Genomic DNA, 19073 nt, shown 5'->3' with positions numbered 1-19073 from the left:
TTGCTGAAACTCACAGCAACTTAGTGAGACCCTATCTCAAATAAAAAAATAAAAAGTACTAGGGATGTAGCTCAGTGAGAAGGCACCCCTGGGTTCAATCCCTAGAAACAAAAACCAAAAAATTGTGTTTAAAAATAATGTATGTATATAATACAAAATTTACCCTTTTAACAATTTTTAAGTGTACTTACTATTCAGTGGCATTTAATACATTATTTTGTAACCATCATCATCTTAAGAACTTTTTCATCTTGAAGAACTGAAACTCTTCTCATTAAACAATCCCTCAGTCCTGTCATGGGCTTGGCTGCCTTTTTTATGTGTGGTACTGGGGATTGAATTTAAGGGCACTCTACTAGTGAGCTACATCCCCAGTCCTTTTTATTTTATTTTGAGCTGGTCTTGATAAATTGCCCACGATGGCCTCAAACTTGTAATCTTTCTGCCTCAGTTTTCCAAAGAGCTAGGATCACAAGTATGCGCCACTGTGCCCAGCTTGATTGACTGACTGAGGAAACTCAAATTCTTCTATGTCTCAGCTTTTCCAGCTATAAAATAAGAATACTTTTGTTACAGTATGGTATAAGGACTTTCATAGTTTCTGCTTTGAGCTCAGGACCTTTGGGAAAGGGCATGTTTTATTTTTTAAAAAAATTTTTGGGGTGCTGTAGATTGAACCCAGGGCTTTGTGCATGTGAGGCAAGCACTCTACCAACTGAGCTATACCCCTAGCCCAGAAAGAGCACATTTAAAATATGTATTTTGTTAGTTTTTTTTTTTCCTGGTATTGGGAATTGAACCCAGGGAATTGAACCCAGGGCTGCTTTATCACTGTATTATGCCTCCATTTATGTTTTTATTTTGGTACAGGGTCTTACTAAGTTGCTGAGTTCAGTCTTGAACTGGGGATTCTCCTGCCTTAGCCTCCCAAATAGCTGGGATTACAGGTGTGTACCACCATACCTGGCTATATAAAGGTTTTTGTAACTGCAAAACTGCTTCCACATGTGATTATAGTACTGTTTTTTGATGAATTAGTGATTTTAGTGCAAAATGAAATTAATCAGAATCAGAGTAGCTACGTTCTCTTGGCCTACCCAGATAAATTGAAGCTAAACAATTGTGAGAAAATCAGCTCTGAAAGACAAGCCTTTGCTTGTCCTTTGCCTAGCACTGGCCCCTGTCCCAGCACTAGCACCAGCACAGAGTTGAAAGGCCTGGCCTTCCTGATAGGTCTCCGACATGCTCTGTCTCAGGGACCCTGGAGAGTCTGGGACTGGGCTGTCTTTACTGAGGAAGGCCCCATAAGCACCCAACTGCCCAACTCAACAGCTGCCTTAATTTTGTCGTATTCTTCATTTGTACTATTTGCAGGTGAGTCTCTCTTTGTGGACCTTTATAATAATTTTCCCATTTTCTAATTGACTAGTGATTCAAAGGGGCAGAACTATAGAACTTCTTTTGCATCCTGTAATGGCTTATCTTTGCTTCAACAGCCCTCCTATGCTTTGTGGGGTTAGAGGTTTGGACACAGCTGTCCTGCTCCCTCTGCTGCTTAAAAGCAGCCCAGTAGTTTCAGTCTAGGTCTTACTTTGCACCCAGAGTTTTATTGCCAACAAATGGTTAAAAATGATTGTCTTTGCACAGGGCTCTTAATATCTTGCCTAAGGAAATGCAGGAAGGGTATGGGGAGATGTATCTTGTCTTCTTATACTTTGGAGGACAAAGTGAAGAGGTGGTTGCTGCCACAGTGATAATTTTTGCCTCATTGATTCTAATCTCCCATGGACTTGGGCTGTCATCATCATGTTAAGTACTAAGATCATGTCATTGTAAGTGATCCAGGGCATTCAACAAATAGCCATACATTTTGAATTACTAACTACTTGGTAAAAGTAAATCATCCTATAAATGCCTGGAGTGAACATTAAAGATAGTGCTGTTTGGGTGATGGAGGAAGATCTTAAGCTACAACTTTTGAGTGCAAATAATTATATGCTGTTTCTCATTCCCCCACCCCCTCATGGTACTGAGGATTGAATCCAGGGTCTTGCACATGGTAGGCAAGCACTGTACCACCGAGCCACATCCCCAGCCCTTTTTAAAATTTTTTAATTTTGAGGTAGGGTTTCACTAAATTACCCAGGCTGGCCTCAAATTTACAGTCCCTTTGCCTAAGCCTCCCAAGTAGCTGGAATTATAGGTATGTACCTCTGTGCCTAGTCTCCTTTTTTAATTGAACTTTTTTTTTGTACTAGGCATTGAACCCAAGACACTTAACCACTAAACCATATCCACAGCCCTTTTTAGTTTATTTTTTTAATATTTATTTTTTTAGTTGTAGTGGACATAATACCTTTATTTTATTTTATTTATTTATTTTTATGTGGTGCTGAGGATCAAACCCAGGGCCTCACATGTGCTAGGTGAGTGCTCTATCACTGAGCTACTACCCCAGCCCCAATACCTTTATTTTATTTTATTTTATTATGTGGTGCTGAGGATTGAAACCAGGGTCTCACATGTGCTAGGTAAGCACTCTACCACTGAGCCACAATCCCAGCCCTTTATTTTTGATTATGAAACAGGGTCTTGCTAAGTTTCTGAGGCTGCCTTTAAACTTGTGATCCTCCTGCCTCCCTAGCTGCTGGGATTATGGGCATGTGCCACTGTACTCTGCTGAACATTTTTTCTTCAGCTCCTCCAATTCAAGAAGAATTGTGCTGTTAAAAGTTTTACTGAATATGGGGCTGAGGTTGTGGCTCAGCGGTAGAGCACTTGCCTAGCATGTGTGAGACACTGCCTTCGATTCTCAGCACCACATATAAATAAATACAATAAAGGTTCATCAACAACTAAAAAATTAAAAAAAAAAGTTTTACTGAATAAATATAGAGATGTCCTTGGTTACTTTTTTCCATGGGTATCCAAAGCCTATTTTGCCGAGTCTTGTTTTATTTTTCTCTTATGGACATTAAAAATATCCAAAATATTTTATTATTGAAATCCTTAAGCATACATTTGTGTTAATCACCTATTCCTCTTTACTTTCTTTCTTTTTGGAACCTTTTAAAGGAAATTCTAAGTATATACAGTATCACTCATCTCTATATGCATCACTAACTGATAAGGACTTTTTTTTCTTTCTTAACCACAATGCCATTATTATAACTTATAAATATAGTGATATTTCCTTAATATGAAAGATTTAAATTAAAGAAGTATATATAGAGAGAGATCAGTCAAATTTGACCAAATGTTGATTTGTTAAATTTACTTCTAGTCTGTTATTTTTTTATTTTAGGATTATATAGATTTTTAGAGTGGGTTTAGGTTCACAACAAAATGAAAAGATACTATGGTTTTTCCATTTCTCTCTTTTTTAAAAAATATTTTTTTTGTTGTAGATGGACACAATATCTTTATTTGTTTATTGTATGTGATGCCAGGGATCTAACCCAGTGCCTCACGCATACTAAGCAAGTGCTCTGCCACTGAGCCACAGCCCCCTTCTATTTCTCTCTTATCTCCACACATACATAATCTCCCTCATCAACATTCTCTAACATAGTGGCACATTTCTTAAGATTTAACCTACATTGGCACACCATAATCACCCAGTGTCCATAATTTACATCATGCTTCATTTTTGGTGTTATGTATTCTATGGGTTAGGATAAATATATAATGACATGTTTCCACTATTGTAATATAGAGGATTTTAGTGTCCTTAAAAATCCTGTGTTTGGGCTGGGGATATAGCTCAATTGGTAGAGTGCTTACCTGGCATGCACAAGGGCCTGGGTTCTACTCCCCAGCACCACCAAGAAAAAACAAAACAAAACTGTGTTATACATATTCACACCGTTCCCCACCTAGTACTTGCTGATCTCTTTGCTCTCTCCATAATTTTGCCTTCTCCAGAATGTTGTATTCAGTGATATTATCTATTGCTCCACATTCCTGCTAACATTTGGGGTCATCCGTATTCCAGGTTTAGACCATTCTAAGAAATATATAGTAGTATCTTATCTTAATTTACATTTCCCTGATGACAGGGAATATGTGTGGAACATATTTTCATGTGGTTATTTCTCATCTGTATGTATTCTTTGGTGAGGTATTTGTTTAGGTCTTGGGACCATTTTTTTAATCCCATTGTTTGTTTCTTATTGTTTAGTTTTATAAGTTCTTTGTATATTTTGGATATCAGTTCTTTGTCAGTTATGTCTGCAGATATTTTCCCCTGCTCTGTGGCTTGTCTTCTCATTCTTTCAACATTGTCTTTATAGAATAAAAATTTTTAATTTTAAATAATCTAGCTTATCCATTCTTACATGAATAATGCCTTTGGTGTTCTTTCTTTCTTTCTTTCTTTTTTTTTTGAGAGAGAATGTTTTTTTAATATTTGTTTTTTAGTATTTGGCGGATACAATATCTTTGTTTGTATGTGGTTCAGAGGATCGAATCCGGGCTGCACGCATGCCAGGCGAGCATGCTACCTCTTGAAGCCACATCTCCAGCCCCTGGAGTTATTTCTAAAAAAGTCATCATCATACCCAAGGTCATCTAGATTTTCTCCTGTTATCATCTAGGAGTTTTGTAGTTTTGCATTTTATACTTGGTTCTATGATCCATTTTGAATTTTATGAAGGGTTTAAGGTCTGTATTTAGATTTAATTTTTCACTTGTGGGCGTTCATTTGTTCCAGCACATTTGTTGAGAGAAATCTTTGCTCCAATATTTTGCCTTTGTTCCTTTGATAGTATTTATGCTGGCAATTTTTGCCCTCTCAGTGTTGAAGTCAGGTAGTGTCAGCCCTCCAACTTTGTTGTTTTTCTTCCATATTGTGCTGTCTATTTCAGTCTTTTGCCATATAAGTTTTAGAATCAGTTTGTCAGTATTCATGAAATAGCTTTCTGGGAGTTTCATTGGGATTGTTTTGGGTCCAAAATCAAGTTAGAGAGCCAGGCATGGTGGCTCACACTTGTAATCCCAGTGGCTTGGGAGGATGAGGCAGGAGGATCGTGGGTTTAAAGCTAGCCTCAGCAATCTGGCAAGGCCCTAAGCGACTCAGCAAGACCCTATCTCTAAGTAAAATACAAAAAAGGCTTGGGGATGTGGTTCAGTGGTTAAGCACCATTGGGTTCAATCCCTGGTACCCCCCCCCCCCAAAAAAAAAAGGCCTGGGGATGTAGCTCTGAGTAAAGTGGTTCAATCTCTAGTACCAATAAATAAATGAATATTGTAGGAATTCTTTATATATTTTAGATAACCCATTGCCAGTTTTGTGCATTGCTAGCACCTTATACTTTCAGGCAGTCCCATCCAGGACCCTTATTTTACTCCAGTTAAGTCTGCTTCCCATTTTACTTCTTTGCTCTTTTAATCATACCTAGACATTTTTGAAGTGTGTTACAAGGCAGAGAATTCCTTCAGTTGTCCATCAGATGAATTTTCTTTGTCAGTTATGATTCATTTTTTGATCTGTAAGATAGTTAATAGTAGTGATGAAGAGTGAGGGCCTTGGAGTCTTAATGAACTGCTGGCTCAACCACTTTCCTTACTGGATGATCTTGGTAAGTTACTTAACTCCTTTGCACTCGACTTTCAATTTATAAAAATCTGTATGAGTACAAGAACTGTTATGGTCACCATTTTATATTTGATGAAACTGAGGTGTAGGGAGATTATAGAAACATGAACAAATAGAAAAAAACATATGGCCTCTCTTTAATTTTCCATTTTTGATAGAGACATAGGTATAAAGTATTTCTTTAATATAAAAAAACACAATAGCAGAAGTGGTAATAAGTCCCTGACTCGTGGCTACATTGTTGGGGGCAAGCAATAGGGATGTGGACTCTGGAAAACTGAAGTGTTCACAGCATGTCTAGATCTGTTAGTAGATCTATAATTTTCATTAAAATAAAATAAAACAATAAAGACTCCAAACCATTATTTTCATAATTAACTTGATGTTTTACACCATGGTAAATTTGTATGAGGTAAAGAATTTAGATTCTTTCCCAGGCCAGAGAAGTTGTAGTTGAAGTACAGAAGTCGTAAACACAGAATGCTGTGGGCCACACTTGAGGCATGAATCTGGTAGAAAATGATACTTCAGAGGAGAATATAGAACTTGATCTTGCCTGACAGTGAAAGGAAGAGAAAACTCATGAAACAAAGGAATTCTTTTTAAAATTTTTAAAAATTTTATTGTTTCTTTTTAGTTATACATGACAGTAGAACCCCCCCCCCTTTTTTTTGGTTAGAAACTTTATTTACCAATTCTCAACTTTTCTTTTTGGAGGTTGCTTCTTTTTTATTTTTTATTTTTAGTTACGGATGGACACAATATCTTTATTTATTTTTATGTGGTGCTGAGGATAGAATCTAGTGCCTCACATGTTCGAGGAAGCCCTCTGCCACTGAGCCATGGCTCCAGCACAGTTGAATCCATTTTAACATAATTATAAAAGCATGGAGTATATCTTGTTCTAATTCCACCCCTTCCTCTTCCCTTCCCTTCTTTCCACATTCTGCTCCCTTCCCTCTGCTCTACTGTTCTTTCTGCCATTTACTTATAGTTATTTTTTAATTAATTTTATTGTGAATGTATGCAATGGTGAGATTCACTGTGGTATTTTCATATATGTACATAGGAATGTTATGTCAGATTCATTCCATTGTCTTATCCCATCCCTCCTCCCTTTCTTTCATTCCCCTTTGTCTTTTCCACTGATATCCCTCCCCCACACATCTTATTATGGATTAGCTTTCACATATCAGAGAAAACATTAGACCTTTGGCTTTTTGGGGTTGACTTATTTCACTTAGCACGATAGTCTCCAGATCCATCCAATTACTGGCAAATGTCATAAATCATTCTTCTTTATGGCTGAGTAATATTTCATTGTGTATACATACCATGGTTTATTTATCCATCTGTTGAAGGGCACCTCAGTTGGTTCCATAGCTTAGTTATTGTGAATTGAACTGCTGTAAACATAGATATGGCTGGGTCAGTGTAGTATATTTCTTTTAAAATCCTTTGAATATATACAGAGGAGTGGGATAACTGGGTCAAATGGTAGTTCCATTCCTAGTTTTTTGAGAAATATCCATACAGCTTTCCAGAGTGGTCACACTAATTTGCAGTCCTACTAACAATGTATCTTCTTGGATGTGTGTGTAGTATGCTCTATTAATTTTTAAAAAATATTTTTCAGTTGTAGATGGACACAGTGTCTTTATTTATTTTTATGTGGTGCTGAGGACTGAGCCCAGTGCCTCATAGTATGAGGCAAGCACTCTACCATTGAGCTACAGCCTCAGCCCTGCTCTATTAATTTTTTAAAAAAATATTTTTAGTTGTAGATAGATAGCATACTTTTATTTTATTTATTTGTTTTTTATGTGGTGCTGAGGATTGAACCCAGCGCCTCACACTTGCCAGGCAAGTGCTCCAACACTGAGCCACAACCCAGCCCACCTTCTATTAATTTTAATTGTAAAAGAAAATATGTCTAAGAACAAGGTCAAGTTGTAATATAGGATGAAATAATGTAAAAATTAAAACATAAAAGTTTCCCATGCTGTAATCCCAGTTACTTGGGAAACTGAGGCAGAAGAATTGAAGTTTAAGGCCAGCCTGAGCAACTTAGACCCTGTCTTAAAATAGGAATTAAAAAAGGGCTAGGGATGTAGCTCAGTGATAGATAGCTTACTTAGCATTGCTTGGGTTCAATTGTTAATACTAAATAAAACAAAAGAAAACAAACAAACAAAAAACCCAAATCCCTTAATAGTATATATATTCAAAATAATTGAAAGCAAGTTCATAAGGAGATATTTGTATACTCATGTTCTAAGTAACACTAGACACAGTAGCCAAAATATAGAAACAGCCCAAATGTGCATCAGTGGATGAATAACTAAACAAAATATGTGTGTAAAAGCATATAAAACTCAGAATACTATTTAGTCTAATAAAGGTGTAAAATTTCTGATGCATGCTACAATAAAGATGAATATTTAAAAAGTTATAAGTGTTTTATCCTTTTGAGTCTGATTTATACATATTATGTACCTAGAGTAGTCAAATTCATAGAGACAGAAAGTAGAATAGTGGTTACTAGGGGCTGGGAGAAATTAATGTTCCTTAGAATTTCAGTTTGTGATGATAAAAGAGTTCTGGAGGTGGATAGTATTAATGATTGCACAACAACACAAATGTACACTTAAAAATGGTAAAAATCTTTCTGTCTCTCTAAAAAAAAAATTAAAAAAAAAAAAAAGGCTGGGGATGTGGCTGAAGCAGTAGTGCGCTCGCCTGGCATGCATGCGGCCCGGGTTCGATCCTCAGCACCACATACAAACAAAGATGTTGTGTCCGACGAAAACTAAAAAATAAATATTAAAATTCTCTTTCTCTCTCTCTCTCTCTCTCTAAAAAAAAATAGTAAAAATGGCTAAATTTCATATTATATATATTTGACTACCAAAAAGTCTCCCAATTCTGGCCTAGCAGTTATAATGCTCACTATAAACAATTTCTTTATAACCATCTTGATATAGCTATATAAATATAAGCATAGATACGCAAGCATAAGCCCCTTCATTCAATGTCTATTCTCTTGTGCCTTGATTAGATACTGGAGATTCCACAGTGAACAAAACTGACAAGGTTCTTGCTGTCCTGGAGCTTTTTTTTTTTTTAAAGAGAGAGAGAGAGAATATTTTTAATATTTATTTATTTTTTAGTTTTCGGCGGACACAATATCTTTGTTTGTATGTGGTGCTGAGGATCGAACCCAGGCCACATGCATGCCAGGCGAGCGCGCTACCGCTTGAGCCTCAGCCCTGTCCTGGAGCTTTTTAAAAAATTTGTTTTACAAAAGTAGTTGTAAAAAAATATACACTTATTTTTTCCTCTTAACAAAGACCTTTGGCTATCTCACTACATTAGCTCGTATCTACTGACTTAATACTTATGGTATACCCTTGTGTGATGTGCTATAATTTGTGGTTATTGTATTTATTTTTTTAGTGTGCTTCCAGGGCTGGGTGCAGTGGCACACTCCTGTAAATCCCAGCGGCTCGGGAGGCTGAGGCAGGAGGATCGTGATTCAAAGCCAGACTCAGCAAAAGCAAGGCGCTAAGCAATTCAGTGAGACCCTGTCTCTAAATAAAAATTCAAAATAGGGCTGGGGGTGTGGCTCAGTGGTAGAGTGCCCTGGAGTTCAATCCTCAGTACTGCCCACCAACAGAAAAAGTGGGGAGTGGGGTGGCTGGGATGTAGCTCAGTAGTATAGTGCCCCATGGTTCAATCCCCAGTACTGCACATACACAGACACAAAATATGGTGTCAGGGATGGAACCCAGGGCCTTATGCATACTAAGCACATTAAGCACATTATAGAGCTATATACCTAGCCTTGGTGGGTATTTTTTTTTTTAATCGAATAGAGGTGGAGAGGCAGAGGTACAGAGTTTGCTGATTTGCTGCTGTTGTCATTTACATTTTTATTGGAAAAAGAATATCTTGTTGGCTTATTTTAAAAAAGTCAAACAATGCCAAATTTTTAAAAATCAAGCTTTCTTCTACTTTCTAATTCTATTCCTTAGAAGTAACCATTGTTAAATATATTAATCCTTCCAGACATTTTTGACACATCTTCGAGTATAAATATAGTGGGATATATCTTGGTGGTAGAGTACTTACCTAGCATATGGGAGGTACTGTTCCCCAGTACTACCCCTACCCCCCGCAAAATAAAAAGAGAGAGAGAGAGAATATATAGACCATATGTGTTCTCATTCTCTAGGAGGTAGCTCATGCATTTTAATATTGCTTATTTAGTTCAGACTGTTGGGAATTTTGTGAAGGTAAGAGCCCATCTAAGGATCATGAGAACTGGGTTTTGTCTGGCACCTACTAGAGTCAGGTAGTTTTTTAGTTGTCATTTGTACACTGTCCTTTAGACAATGAAAGCATATCAAAAGTAGTTGCTTTGAAGGCTATTATGTTAGAAATATTACTTCAGAGTTCTTTGAGTGCAAGTAATAAAAATTACCTTTGATTCTGTTAGACCAGGGGAAAAAAAAGGACCTTATTAGAAAGATTCTAGGTAACAATTTAAAAAACTGGGTCTCCGGAAAGACAGAAACAGGATTGCTTTCAGGGTGAGTTTCAATATCAGAACTTATCCCTTTCAATTTCTATATTATTTAATATTTGATTCATGGGAGAGAGTGAGTGGCCTAGAGGTCATGTACCCATGGTTAAGTGGGGAGAGTGCTAAGGTACCATCAGAATCTTATGGAGTTGGGGAGGTGGAGTTTTGGAAAGAATGATATTTGAGACTGGCAAAGCCAAATGCCAGCTCTTTTAACCCTAGACTCTTAACTTCCTTCTCAAGGAGGAGATGACCGTCGGGTTCTGCTGTGGCATATGGAACAAGCGATCCACTCCAGAGTCAAGCCCATACAACTGAAAGGAGAGCACCATTCCAACATTTTTTGCCTGGCTTTCAACAGTGGAAACACCAAAGTGTTCTCTGGAGGTGAGAAGAAGGGAAATTCCTTTGTGGGAAATTCACTATGGTTGGAATTTTAGAGAAAAGAATTTAAGTAATTCCTATTTTTCTTCCTGTATCTTAATTGAACTGTGGTATTACTAGTTTACTCTAGCTTGTCTTTTTAGCAGTTTAGATATGTGATATAGGGTTTGTCTTTCTCCTTCCTTTCTTCTCTCTCTTTCTCACTGCTCTGGTACACAGGAACACATATCTCTCTCTTTGTCACACACACACATACACACATACTTTTGAAACATTTTATTTCATTTTTGGTACTGGGGATTGAACTCAGGGGCACTCAATCACTGAGCCACATCCCCAGCCCTATTTTGTATTTGATTTAAAGGCAGGGCCTCACTGAGTTGCTTAGCCTCTTGGGGTGGCTGAGGCTGGCTTTGAACTCATGATCCTCCTGTCTCAGCCTGCCGAGTCACTGGGATTATAGGCATGTGCTACTGCGCCCAGCCTTATTTTTTATTCTGTTTTATTAAAGATGTTGGCTGTTGGGCTAGGGTTGTGGCTCAGCAGTAGAGTGCTTGCCTAGCACGTGCAAAGGCCTAGGTTTGATCCTTAGCACCACATAAAAATAAATAAATAAAGGCATTTAAAAAAAAAAAAGATGTTGGCTGTGACTTAATTTGATGTCATGACCCTTGTTTGAAAGCATTGTGTTAGGGAACAATTGGAATGGCTGGTGCTAAAGTTAACCTCTTGGTGATGGCTTCATCAACCACCCCTCTCTGTTCCACAGTTTTAGCCCTGACCTTCATTTGGAGTTACATATTTTCCCATTGAATGTCTACCTATTTTCTAAAAGCAATTTAAATATTGGGCTGGAAATATAGTTCAGACTTGCTTACCATGTTAGGCCCTGAGTTTAATCTCCAGCGCTGAAAAAAAAAAAAAAAAAAAAAGCAACAGAATACTAAGATAGAAAAAACTACTGACTTTGGCCATATAAAAATGGCCTTATACAAATGGCAATTTTAAATGGTTCATTTGAAATTCATCCTCAAACCTGCCTTTCTTTCATTTGCATATATAGTCAGTCACAAAGTCCTGTCAGATCTATCTCAAAAGCTCTTTCTACTCATCCTTTAGTTTCTGTTTTTTTTTTTTTTTCTATACCCACTTCCCTGATTTAGATCCTCATCTTTTCTATTCCCACTGCTCTGATTTAAGTCCTCATCTTTGGCCTCAACAATTGCATTGGCCTTGTGTGATTTTTGCCACCAATCTCTACCTCTCCTTCTCATGCATTTCTTTTATAAATTTTCATTTAAAAATAAAGATTTGACCACGTGAATCCTTGACCTACAGTGCCCACCATTTACAGTCTAAACTCCAATCTATCCCTAGCCTATTTCCCTTGCCCATGAAATGTACTTGGTCCACTAAACTACTATGCATATGCACTATAGTATTTTACCTTTGTGCCTTTTGTTCATATTGTTCTTCCACCTTAATAGTGCAATTGGACTATCAGCTCCTCAAGGACTGGGCAGAATCTTAATCTTATAATTCTCCCAATACCTAGCATGTGCCTGGCACCAAGAAGGTACCAGTATGGGTTTATTGATTTCATGGTAGAATTTACAGCTAAGGCTTTGAAATTTAAGATGACCTGAGTCACATCTTTACTGCTCTTTGTGCCTTTCTATCTAAGTGACTGTTGGTTGTCTATTTAAGCATACAGTAGGATATTTTTTTACTCTCTGCCTTTTCATTTAGATTTTTATATTTTAGCTATATGAACCATTTGAAGATGTATAATGAATGTACTGTTTTTAGATCCTTTAATGGAATGAGGAGAACTGCAAAAGAAAAATGTTGTAGAGAAAAACTATCCCATCATTTAAAATCACATTACCATCAAATTTTAATGCTATAAAATATAAAGAGGATAGGAATAGTAGCAGACATTTATTGGGGACTTATCAAGTGTTCTGCCCTATTTTGAATGCTTTTACAGACTCATATGCTCACAATAGCCTTATGAAGTAGAAGCAGTTATTATCTCTATTTTCAGATAAACAGCTGAGGCATAAAAATGTTAGAGATTTCATTCCAGGTTCATAGTTAAGGAGAGTTTTGCTTGTGATGGGCAGGAAGCTAATTTGGGTGAATGAATTATTAGATCATTTACAATTTCCTTGAAGGTTCTTCCTAATCCACTAAATACTACATTTTGGGAACAGTTATTATGTTATCCTTATTATGCTTAAGTTTTTAAAAATCTCTATAAGAATGTCCTATCCTGGGGCTGGGGTTGTGGCTCAGCAGTAGAGTGCTCACCTAGTGTGTGCGAGGCCCTGGGTTAGATCCTTAGCACCACATAAAAATAAATAAATAAAACAAAGGTATTGTGTCCAACTACAACTAAAAAATAAATATTTTTTAAAAATAAAGAATGTCCTATCCTTAAATTATTATAAACCTTTTCTTAGTAAACACTCCTAACTTGTATTAACACTGACTGTTCATATTTTTACCCTTAGAACTTAAATTCTTCATGTAATGTGGATAGGGACCAACTAGCAGGAATTATCAGATTCTACTTTTTTTCCTTTACAGGAAATGATGAGCAAGTTATCCTTCATGATGTTGAAAGGTAAATATGTTGTTGGTGTGTGAAGGTGATTGACTATTTTTCACAGGAAGAGAGGAAAATATCTCTTTAGACCAAAATTGTTTTTATCTTTTGAAGAAAACAACATGAAACATTGGTCCTTTTCTAAATACATTCCATAATAATTTTGAAATAAAGTTTGATTTATAAGAAGAAAAAGGAATTTGCAGAGTTGGTATGAAATTAGTTTTTTTAGGTGAAAATTTTAAGGGAATGATTGAAAGAGGATGAAAAATAATATTTAATAATAATCACAGCTAATATTTATTGACTTCTTACTGTCATGTGCCAGACATCATTCTAAGTGCTTTGTAAGTATTAATTCATTTAACCCTCAATCATTTTGTGAAGGATAGTGTGATCTGCATTACAGAAGTGGAAACAGAGGCACAGAGATGTTAAGTCACTTAAAGTCAAGTGACGCTAGGATCTAAACTTAGGCAGTCTGGGTAGAGCTGTGCTATTAATCAACATGCCAGACTGCTAGAAGATTCTCTCCCACTTCTGCTATATTACTTCAGCCTGCTTTAAAGCTTTCCTTTGCTTTTTGGAAATCAAATACCACCCTCAAATCTGGACATAAACAGATGCATTCTGTAATAAATAAAAAAACAAAACTTCACCATCGAGTCACTTTTAAAATTCTTATGAAATCTATAAAAATAGTGCTTTGATAGTACTTTTTTTTTTTTCATTTGCAAGTTGAACATTTACCTTTTAGGAAATACAGTATCCTTTAGGTTTAGCTAGGCTGACTTTCTCCTAAGAAGAGAGACTGCACCCTAGGTGCCAGAGAGCTGGGACTCTGCTATGTTTGTGTGTATGTGTGTGCCTGTGTGCCTTTCTCTTGCTCTCATTTTCTCAGCAGCGAGACCTTGGATGTGTTTGCTCATGAAGATGCAGTATATGGCTTATCAGTGAGCCCAGTAAATGACAACATTTTTGCCAGCTCTTCAGATGATGGTCGGGTTCTCATTTGGGACATCCGGGAGTCTCCCCATGGAGGTAGGGTCACTGGACAAAAGACTACTGGATTGTGTGTACAGTTTGATGTCAAGTTCTTTGCTGTGACCTGAGTATTTGAGTGTGAATGTTGTCAAAGGAGAGAAAATGTGAGTCACATGGCAGCACAGTGTCTTTGGAGGTCCCATACTGCCCTAAGTAGTCAGAAGTGGGGCATCTTTGTCAGCTCATCTCCACCCACCTGTGAATTTTTATGCACCCTTGCACTTGGCTGGTAGTGGCTCCAAGAAGCAGAAGATGTGGCACTTCATTGTGGAGGGTAACCATCAAAGGCCAGCTATGTGTGGTGCTGACATGCATAGATCCTTAGTTGTTTACAGAGAACGGGGGTGCTGTACACTTTCTTGCAACCTTAGTTGCAGGCTTGTTCTTTTGTTGAAGAAACTCACAGAACCTTGCCTTACCTGCATGTAGGATTGTAAAATGATGGCAAATATGTTCTGTATGAAAATTGTCTTGTGAATGCCCCCAGGTGTGCTCTTTCAGTCTCTGATGTGTGATTGAAGAACTTGTTTTGATGACTTTCTCTGAAGTTCTTCAGGAAATGGCATCTTCTTAGCTCATTTCCTACAGAGGGATTTCTCTCTCTGTCTTCAAAGGCCCTTTCCTCCAGTGCCACTGTCATGCCCACCTTTCCCCTTTAGTTTGGCTGTGTAATGATAACACCTATGTACACCGAGTTTACTAGCCTGCCTGCTTCATCTGGCTGGGTCTAGGTCTTTTTATTTTTCTATATTTCAAACATGTAACATGCTGGGCTGTGCTTGTTATTGAGGTTCAGGCTATCATAGAAGCTTGTCCTTAGGGTCAGGCAGGTCAGGTTACAGCAAGAAGCACTTATAGCTCAATCTCTATGTGATTAGTAGATGAGATTTTCCTTTGTTTGCACTGCCTGATGACTGCGAGTACTTCACCTGCTTAGAGACTTATGTAGTAATGTATTTGGAAATCATAGACTGAAAAGTGCTTTCTGTGTTTCACTCTAACAGGTTCCATAAAAGTGATTCCTTCCTCACTTGGGGCCTGATAATTAATACAGATGGACACAGGGGTTGTAGGTGAAGTTGACTGGGACCTGACTGAATGCAAAAGAAGTTCAAGTATTAGGTTTTTAAAAAAAATATTTTTAGTGGGACATGGTGGCACATACCCATAATCCTGGTGTGGATGCATGCCTATAATCCCAGCAAATCAGGAGGCTGAGGCAGGAGGATCTCAAGTCTGAGAATATCCTGGGCAACTTAGCAAGACCCTATCTCAAAATAAAGAATAAAAAGGACTGCAGATGTAGCTTAGTGGTAGAATGCTTCTGTGTTCAATCCCTAGTACTGGGTTGGGGGGGAAGGTAAATAAATGAATAAATAAATAAAATAAAAAAAGGACTGGGGCTATAGCTCAGGGGAGAGTGTGTGGTCATGAAGCCCTGGGTTGAATCCCCAATACCTACCCTCTTGACACACATTCTAAAACTGGAAGTCAAATCATAAAAATAAACACTAAGCCATTTAGGCATTGCAAACCATAAAAGAAAAATTAAAATTTTAAAAAACAACCTTTTACTATTGTTTTGCACTATCTTAATTTTTTTCACTGTTTGGCTTTGTCTTCACTGAATCTACTGCAGTTTTAAAACTTTTATTTTTTTAGACTAATAAATTTGGATTAAAGTTGTAATAATTGTACCAGAAACTGATCATGAATTTTTTTAGCTCATGTGGAATTCAGTTTTACTAACTAACTGAAAAATAGTTTACCTTCCCCTTTTCAGGTACTGTATGATTTCTAAGTATTGTGACTTAAAATTTGGTTAAATGTGTTTAAATTACTGTTGTTGTATTTTCTGCATGAAGAAGTGTTTGAAGGACTCAGGAGGGAATTTGAGGAAAGGTATCTGTGGTGATGTGTACTATGTTGGGGTTCTGGTTCTTTGGGGGGATTATGCAAAAGTATGCTCCTACTTGGATTCATACGTTTATACTCATCTGACTGCCATTGACCCAAAGATGACTAGAATGAACCAATCATAATTTCTCTTTTCACAGAGCCCTTCTGCCTGGCAAACTACCCATCAGCCTTTCACAGTGTCATGTTTAACCCTGTGGAGCCCAGGTTATTGGCCACAGCCAATTCAAAGGAAGGAGTGGGACTCTGGGATATCCGAAAACCTCAGAGGTGAGCCCCTCTTAATTCACATTTTCCCCTCCCTTATTTCTCAGGTAAAGTGATTAGCCAGCAAGTGTTGTGAACTTGTTTGACAGCTGGTCTCAATTAGGCATCTCTTAACATGCACTGATGTTTCTGAAGCCAAAAGAACCTATTTCCAAGCAGGCAACAAAATGAGAAATCCACAGACATTGCTGATGAGGAGTTATAAGTTGTAATCTGGATTCTGGATGGGGTCAGTTCTAGGCAATTACATGAAGTAATTGCCCCAGCCACTTGAGCTGCTGGGATTATAGGCATGCATCCACACCAGGATTCTTATTTTGCTTCGAAGCAGGGTCTCCCTAAGTTGCTGAGGCTAGCCTTGAACTTGTGATCCTCCTACCCCAAGTAGCTTCAGTCCTGCCTTTTTTCTTGAGGCCTGGCATTCCCTACATGTGCAGTCCACGGGGAGAAGGATTTGCCAGACTCACTGCTGTTAAACCAGGGGTTCTTAACCACAGGAAGGAGTTCCTCTAAATTGTGAGCCCCCAAATTATATAAATGTAAGTGTATTTTTCTGAGAAGGAAATTTGTTTGCTTTATCAATTTCTCAAAAAGGACCAGTGACCACAAAAGTTTAAGAGCCACTGCACTGTAATTTTGTGGACCTAGTATATTTTCCTTCTGATTTCATTATTAAATAAGCACACCTTGGACAATCTTGACCTAGTGGTATAAGTCATTAATGGGTGAATTTTAAGCATCATTAAAAGATGTGGAAATGGGGTTGAGTAGGTGGTTCTTTCATGAAAATCCCATGAGGGAAGGATAACCTTTATGGCACCTGTACATAAAGCTGACCTTGCTTTATAAAAGACAGCTAGCTTTTCTGGAAATCCTATAGGGAGGCAGTTTCATTTTGTAAAGCAATATTATAGAAGATGGGGCTGGGGCTGGAGCTGTAGGTCAGTGGTAGACGCGTGCCTAGCACATGTAAGGCCCTGGGTTCGATCCTCAGCACCACATATAAATAAAATAAACATATTGTGTCTAACTGCAACTAAAAAATAAATATTTTAAAAATATATAGGGGCTGGGATTGTGGCTCAGCAGTAGAGCTCTCGCCTAGCACAGGTGGGACCCGGGTTTGATTCTCAGCACCACATAAAAATAAAAGTATTGTGTTGTGTCCACCTACACCTAAAAAAAATAAATAAATAAATATTTAAAAAATAATAAAATAAAAATAAAGAATATATAGAAGAATGTAATGGAAGTAAGTTAGTTTATACTTTATGGGCCTCAGATGAAAGAGCAGTTAAGTATAGAGAATTATCTTCCTTGACTTTTTGTCTCACCTAATTCTCTCTATGAGGCAGTCAAAGGGAGTTGAAACTATTACAGCAGATCTGTGTAGGCAGGGAGTGTCCCTAGTGTTGAGCAGGGCTCCCTGAGGTACCACAGGACAGCAAAGCTTTTGCTAGGCCTTTCTGTTTTATATACACTTGGCTCTTGTTTTTCCAGTGCATGTAATGGCAGGCCCCTAATGTGCCTTTGCACTGTGTGCTTATGGAGATCTGCTGTCTTCAAGGAAGATAATATTCATCAGCAGAGTATTCTACCACTCACGCTTTCTAGGAACAACTGTTCTGCCTTATCCACACTACAAAAGGCAGGGTTTGGACTGATTATGCCAACTTTCTCCTAATGTACTATCTCCTTCACTTAAAATTGCAATGAATAGCTGGCAACAGGAGTGGGGCACTGAGCTATTTCATCTCCAGTGGAAAGCTTGAGTAATTCATGTCAGCAGTGTCTTGAGAGAAGAGGGGGAAGGAGTGTCTTAATTCTACTCTTGATTCTCTTCCAGTCTTCTCCACTAGTTTATTGCTGTGCATCGTATGGGCCCTTTTCCCCTTTCCTTGTTAAACTTACAAAGGGCTTCTTTCTTAATAAAATTTCTAAATGATGATTATTATTTTAGTTTTACACTGACATTTAGAGTTTTATACATACAATTATTTAAGTATTTAAAGGTAAACAAAAAAGAAAGAAGAACCCTGACATGCGTTTTGAATGTTTGTATATTAAGATGGGCTCTTCTACTTCCAGGTCTCTAATTACTTATTCTCTCCAAAGGTAACAACAGTGAAAAAAGTGTCTTTCCAAGACATAATTTAATGCAGATATTAGCATGCATATGTATACTTTAAAAAAATTAGACTGTTGGCCATGGTGGCACATGCCTATAATCCCAGCAACTCAGGAGACTTGAGGAAGAAGGATCACAACAAGTTTGAAGCCTGCCTGGGCAATTAAATGAGACCCTATCTCAAAATAAAAATGAAGGTTGGGGATGTGGCTCAGTGGTAAAGTGCCCCTGGGTTTGATTTCCAATACCACTAAAAAAGAAGAAAAAGAAACTGAAAGAGCCTGTAATATCCACTATTCTCAACTCCTCCGAACCTTCAATTAACATGTCCTGGAGATCTTTTCTTATCAGCACTTACAGATTTGGCTCATTCTTTTAATGGCTATGTGATGTCCCATTAATGTGACATATCTAAAAACCAGTACTTGTTTCCAATTTGGGGCCTCTATAAACAAGGCTACGTTGAACATGTTTGCACACCTGTTTTGGCCTACTTTTGCAAAATATCTTTAGGAATTCAGAATAGTATTTTTTGTTTTTT

The 19073-nt window shown here is 37.6% G+C and overlaps 1 protein-coding gene across 8 annotated transcripts in view; it reads left to right on the top strand.

The window, feature by feature from the left end:
- Dcaf5 (DDB1 and CUL4 associated factor 5) overlaps positions 1 to 19073 on the top strand; it is a 97482-nt gene that overhangs the window by 19692 nt on the left and 58717 nt on the right. For 5 of the 8 annotated variants that reach the window (XM_078050117.1, XM_078050115.1, XM_078050112.1 and 2 more), the window contains exons 2-5: positions 10425 to 10568; positions 13158 to 13194; positions 14078 to 14217; positions 16278 to 16407. In XM_078050117.1, the coding sequence (XP_077906243.1) occupies positions 10457 to 10568; positions 13158 to 13194; positions 14078 to 14217; positions 16278 to 16407 (419 nt within the window). In that variant the 5' untranslated portion in view covers positions 10425 to 10456. Of the gene's footprint in view, positions 1 to 9052; positions 9173 to 10424; positions 10569 to 13157; positions 13195 to 14077; positions 14218 to 16277; positions 16408 to 19073 lie in introns of all 8 variants that reach the window. The other 3 variants (XM_078050116.1, XM_078050114.1, XM_078050118.1) reach the window with 2 other exon arrangements.

The sequence above is a fragment of the Ictidomys tridecemlineatus genome, chromosome 5 (genome assembly GCF_052094955.1).
Source record: "Ictidomys tridecemlineatus isolate mIctTri1 chromosome 5, mIctTri1.hap1, whole genome shotgun sequence".
NCBI classification, from domain to species: domain Eukaryota; kingdom Metazoa; phylum Chordata; class Mammalia; order Rodentia; family Sciuridae; genus Ictidomys; species Ictidomys tridecemlineatus.
Note: the sequence above shows the minus strand (reverse complement) of the source record. Positions and strands in the feature narration are given on the sequence as shown.